This window comes from Belonocnema kinseyi, chromosome 10, assembly GCF_010883055.1.
Source record: "Belonocnema kinseyi isolate 2016_QV_RU_SX_M_011 chromosome 10, B_treatae_v1, whole genome shotgun sequence".
Classification (NCBI taxonomy): domain Eukaryota; kingdom Metazoa; phylum Arthropoda; class Insecta; order Hymenoptera; family Cynipidae; genus Belonocnema; species Belonocnema kinseyi.
In genome coordinates this window covers 10,654,730-10,660,830 of record NC_046666.1, presented here as the reverse complement: position 1 = coordinate 10,660,830, position 6,101 = coordinate 10,654,730, and the positions used below count along the sequence as shown (strand labels likewise).

At 30.0% G+C, this 6,101-nt stretch overlaps 1 protein-coding gene across 1 annotated transcript in view; it reads right to left on the bottom strand.

Moving 5' to 3' along the window:
• The window catches only part of LOC117181019, an 83,324-nt gene that overhangs the window by 1,656 nt on the left and 75,567 nt on the right, over positions 1 to 6,101 (bottom strand). The window contains exons 20-23 of the mRNA XM_033373588.1: positions 5,886 to 6,070; positions 5,160 to 5,361; positions 2,376 to 2,582; positions 6 to 127 (exon numbers count right to left, since the gene is read on the bottom strand). Coding sequence (XP_033229479.1) covers positions 6 to 127; positions 2,376 to 2,582; positions 5,160 to 5,361; positions 5,886 to 6,070 — 716 coding nt within the window. The remainder of the gene's footprint in view (positions 1 to 5; positions 128 to 2,375; positions 2,583 to 5,159; positions 5,362 to 5,885; positions 6,071 to 6,101) is intronic.

Sequence of the window (6,101 nt, the reverse complement as noted above, 5' to 3'; positions counted from 1 at the left end):
TGGTCTTTCATAATCGTGTTTATATCACTTCGAGAAATATTTCGACTAGTTTGCTTGGGTCCAATTTTTAAGACCGTGAAAGCATATCCATGCAAGTGAAATGGATGCGTTAAAAGTTTCATAGGATCTATAAGAACACATTAGTTAAAAAAAACAAACATTTTATCCATTCTTAATATTGAATTTTTTTAAGGTATTTAAAGCTTCAAATTTCCAGAAATTTCGCTTTTTTTAAAGTTGTCGATAGATTTCAATGAGCTTAATAGAATTCAGGAACAAACTCAAATTTTATAGTCATGAAAGAAGGATTTTTTTTTCTTAAATGGCACCACTAAAAATGTTTCTTTGGTGTCGAAATGAAACTTGATGTTTGGAAGAATTAAAAAAAAAAGATTTAAAAAAATATATTTAATTGGTCCATTTTTGTAATTGAAAGGATCATTTTATTTAAACAACCACTGTTTGAGTAATTTCATCGGGGTGCGTACAATATACACCTTTATATGAAATGCATCAGAGCTTTGACAGAATTTAAGAAAATACGTAGGGGTCACCAGACCGACTTAAAAAAAAAAACGAAATCCTTATTTTGTTTACATAATCGCTTATAATCGATTTTTTTACTTCTGCAGGATTGAATGTACTCCTTGCATATCACTCAGATTTTTCAAAAACCAAAATTAGCATTTTATTCTACAAAGTTATTTTTGGGTACGCTTAAATTATTCTTTTAAATTATGCCAAATATTTAATTTAAGTTTACTCTAATTATTACTATTATTGTCCTTTTAGGGTTGTTAGATTAATTTACTTGAAAAAACTGACTTATATTGACTAATTTTCTTTTGAAATAAAAAAAATCAAAACCGTTCGATTCTCAAATCTTGGAATCAATTTATATTATTTTCAAAAGATTTCAAGTAAATTGAAAAAATGGTCAAATAAAGAAAATTCCGTTGATCGTAGTAAAATTGAAGTGAATTTAAAGGAGATGAAAAGAATTTTGAAATCTATAACAATTGAAGGTGAGTTAAAAAAATCAAGTGAATTGAAAAGTATGCAAAAATATGTAAGATACATTGAATTCCACAAATTAAAAAAAAGTTGAGAAAATTCACGGGAATTAAAAAAGATTTGGTGAAATGCCTAAGAATTCAAGGTGAGTTAATATAACTTATATTAAATCAGTAGAATAAAACAAAAACTGAAAAAATCCATTGATTTAAGTAAATTTAGAAAAATTCAAGTTAATAAAAAAATAAAGAGAATTATAAAGAATGTCTAATAAATCAGGATGTATTAATAGGAATTCGTGATGAATTGTAAATGAATTCAAATGAATTGGAAACATATTTGAAAATATTTAAAATCCTACGAAATTCCTTAAAATTTTTGAAATATATTATAATATTATAAAATTTCGTTAATGGAATTTTCATTAATCAATGAAATCAAATGATATTTTTTGAAATCCTGGCAAAATAATTTAAATACCTCGAGATCTTGTAAAGTCCCGTATAATAATTAAAATCTTCAGAAATTCGGGAAGTTCTTTACAACCGTATGATTTTTTTTCAAATTCCGCAAAGTCTTTAAAATCCTTTGGAGTTTCATCAAGTTAATTGAAATCTATTAAAAACTATTTCAAATCTTTCCAGATGGCCTAAATTATCCAAAATATTTGGAAATTTTTCAAAATTTCCTTAAACTTTTTGGAGCCTTTGAAAATTCCTGGAAATTTTTAAAAATATCCTTAAAGACTTTTGAATCCTTGGATATCCCTTCCAGTTTTTGAAGTCTATTAAAAATTCCTTGAAATATTTTAAAATACCCCGCAATATTTTAAATCCTTAGAAATACATTAACATTTTTTAAATATCTTGAAAATGCATTGGGATATTTTAAAACGCCCTAAAATATTTTAAGGGCTTAAAAATTCCCTGAGATTTCACAAATCTCTTGTAAGTACCTTGGAATCTTTTAAATCATCCATAAATATTTCAAATTCTTAAAAATCCCTTAATATTTTTAAAGTCTCTTGAAAACGCCTTGGAATCTTAAAATACCATAAAATATTTCAAATCTTTAGAAATCCCTTGACATTTTTTAAATCTCTTGAAAATGTCTTGGAATCTTTTGAAATATATTTCCAAGAGATTTTACAGATTTTAGAAAAAAAGTGACTGGAAAAAGAACCTTATTTCTAAGCGTACAGAAACTATACCACTATTTAAATGAAATAAATATTTAATTTACAGAAACTGACTTTTTTTTAATTTTGCCAAAAAATCTGGTGTCATTTTGACACTAAAAGGAACAGTTGGTAGGGGTGCCATTTAAGAAAAAAATAAAGCATGGGCCATACTTATACTCACATTCGTCATATATAATGACTTCAACCACTGAATCTTTTTTTATGTCAATAACATGGGTACAATAGCAAATGTCATCACAATTTTCAGTATTTCGATTACTATTGCAGGTATCTTCCGGACCAGGATATTGAGAAATTAGAGGCATTTTAGGAGGTGTGTATGCTATATAATTTATAGTACCTGCAGAAGCAGCTGTAGATGGTGACTCTGTTAACATAAAAATTGAAATCCTTCATCACTACAGTTACAAAATTCCGAATTAATTTTTTTACAGCCAATAGTACACATTTTTAGTAGAACAATCTATCCAACCACAGTAGGTGTATAGGATGCGTTCTAAGTGCAAATTCCTACCTTACCGACATCAAGAAGTTTTCACCTGTAGTGGTTCGTGTCCGTGCAAATCTTCAAGAATGTTCTCGAAGCTTAGCACGGACACGCACCACTACAGGTGGAAGCTTCTCGATATCGGTAAGGTAGGAATTTGCAGTTAGAACGCAGCCTATACATCTATTCACCACTTGAAATATTCCGTTGGCCATTGTTTGGCCACCACAACACCGGGCAGTGTGAAGCTCAAATTTTACCCGTCGCAAAAATAGCGGACCCTGCAAGGGTTCGGTTTCGACTCAAGTAGACGGGTTCACATGTCAATAACATCTATTTTACACAGGTTTTTATTTTTAAGCATAAATTTTAGATTCTGTTTTGAGACTCGAACAATAAAAGATTAAAGTCGTATCAAAAATTGAGCAATAATTGATTTTAAAAGACGATCCTGAATCTGTTAAGTAGATCCACTTTCAGTTTTTTAATTTGCAGTTCAGTCTTCATTATTACAAATTAAAAATTCAAGCGCTAAGAGCTTGAATTTTTTGATTTGAATAATCGTGAAAAATTTTTGTGAATCTGAAATGAACCAGCAAATTGCCAAAAAAAATTACCCTCTATTAAAACGGCCAGTCTATTATTATTAACGTTTCAAAATGTGATTTTTTGTTAGTGACTTTTTTCAAAGTAACTATCATTATTCTTTTAGTAATAATAATAAAGTAATAACAACTTTTAATGTAAAGTAAAAATGTCGAATTATTTATTTTTTTAAATTTTTTGAAAACTTACAATTAAATTGGAGCCTAAATTAGATTTCTCCATGAGAAAGAATATAGAAAATTTTAAAGATACTTTGAAAAGTTTATCTTCTTTTCCATATCTTCAACAATCTATATTTTGTTCATCTTTTTTGAAATCTTTTTAAGATTTATATTATTTTTGAATATTTTCAAAATTTTTGAACATCTTTTAAAATGATTATATGTTTTTTTAAAATGTTATTGAAGTTTCCAAAAATTAAAAAAATTGCCTTTGACTCTCTCAGATGCTATTTTTGGAAATCTTTTAAAATGCTTTAATATCTTTTCAAATATTCTCTTTAAATTAATTTAAGAAAAAGATATTTTCAATTTTCGAAGGAATTTTAAAGCAAATTATTGATTTATTGAAACCTCTCAAAATCCTCCAAACAAACTTCCAAACTTTATTTCAAAATCTTAAAAAAAGTACATTTTTCTTGAAACTTTTTGAAATCTGTTCAAATCTTAAATCATGTCTGAAATTTTATCAAAACTTTCAAATATCTTTTAAAATGATTAGAATTTTTCTACAGTTTTGAATAATTTTCGAATATTCAAAAAAATCTAAATATCTCTAAAACTTAATCCATTTTTGACTAAGATGTTGTAATCTTGCTAAATTAAATAATCGTCTTAAGGAATACTTTGAAATGGTTTCCAATTTTTATTTTAAATATATCGAAAAAATTATCAAAAATTTTCCCAGGAATCTTAAAAAATTCCTTTAAACTCTTAAAAAAATTTCAAAACCTTAGAAATTTGCAAACCTTCAGAAAAACGCATCTTCAAAAAATTATATAAAATATTTTCAAGATTTCATTGACTTCCAAATCTTTTCAAAACTTCTAAATATGTTTTGAAAAAATTTTAGGTTATTCTAAATTTTGATAAAATACAGTAAAGGAATGATTTAAACGAACGGTTAGGATGCCATAAAGGCCAAACTGTGAATTTGCGCTTAGGATTCTATGCGCATTCTAAGTCGCATCAAGCTGAAAACCTAATGACAGCTGAAAAGCTTTAGAACGAAAAGTATATCCTCACTTGTTTTTAAATTGAAAACCGGATTTTTAATGATCCGTCAAATTTGAGAAATTGTGCTCCTCGTTAGAAAAAACCTCCCCCCTTCTATTATTCGAAATTAAACAATAGTTTTTAATTAAACCTTTTTTAAATCTTTTTCCTGCTGAAAAAACCAGCGACAGATCCGATTTCGTATCCTATTAGAATCCGGCGTCATAACCTGAAAAGACCTCGCGTCCGAACCGTATTGAAAGTCCGCAATGTCGGAACCGTTGTCGGAATTTAAAACCGAACCCGTACCTCGTACGGCGTCAGATTCTAAAAAGGTCCAGTCTTGAATTCCGACAACGGTTCCTGCACCGATGCCGACGCCGATTTCGGCTCGGTTTTCGACTGCGGTTCCGGCACCAGATCCTATTAGGATACGACGCCGGAATAGATGCCGGTTTTTCAGTTTGTTTAGCACTAATTTGTCTTGAAAGTACTTTCGATCTTTTGGTTATATGGAAAATTTGATTTTCGAAAATGTTTTTTTAGCTCTGCTGCAAAGTCATAAAAATTAGGGTTAGGACCCTATGGAAGCCCTTATTTTATTTCCCATAGCTGCTCGTTAATGGCTTGTACTCACGGAAAAAAGTTTTATAGGTGCCGGGAACGAAAAAGCTTTTGATATCCTGGCTGAACTCATAAATATTAAATGGTAAAATTAATCTTTCATCAGGTTCTCCACTAGTTAGTCTGGAGTCTACAACATTTCTGGATTTAAACTGATTGACACAGATTGCGTTTGACCTTATTTTATCACATTTACCATCTGCTGGATTGTGAACCTATAAAATAAAGGGGTTATTTAATAAAGTTCAGAGAAAGAAACTCAAAATTCCTTAAATTCTTAAATAGAGAAGGTACATCCTTCGGAATTTTGATTTTGATTTTTACTCCTCCATGTAATGGATAAATACACTGGAGTCCCGATTTACCGGATCTCGATATATCGGATAAGGTGGTCCAAGGGGGCGAAAGAGTGACGCTTGCAAGGTCAGCGTAGTTGAGTAGTTTATGGTTCAACACTATAAGAAGCCACAATGAAGAAAAAGAACGTTTTGGAGAATCCCGATTTACCGTGAAGGACATAAAGGGTACCTTCGAAACTCCCAGTAAAGCGGGGCACTAGTGTGACAAACTTGTAATATTCTGAAGTAATATTATGCGTTCTTCATTAAATCTTTGTTTAGAGGTAATTCAGGGTAATCCGCTATAATCCAGTTTAATCCACCACCATTGGACCGCATTCTTAAGAGTTGCTTCCCCCCACCATAAATCGAAAGTTAAATTTGAAAATCTAAATATTTACTCTTCCTTCAGGTAGTTGTTTTTCGAAAGTTGGAGCTCGTGAACGCAGCGTTTTAGAAGTTCCTACATAGGAGAGAATTGCAAGTTGGTGAATTTTTTTGTCTGCACATTCTCTCAATCCGCGAAGTTGAATCCAGTAGGAACCCGGCTTCTGATTTGCGGTCAGGACAAAGTCTACTCGTTCACCTAATACGACGTGCAAATTTAAAAAAAGTGT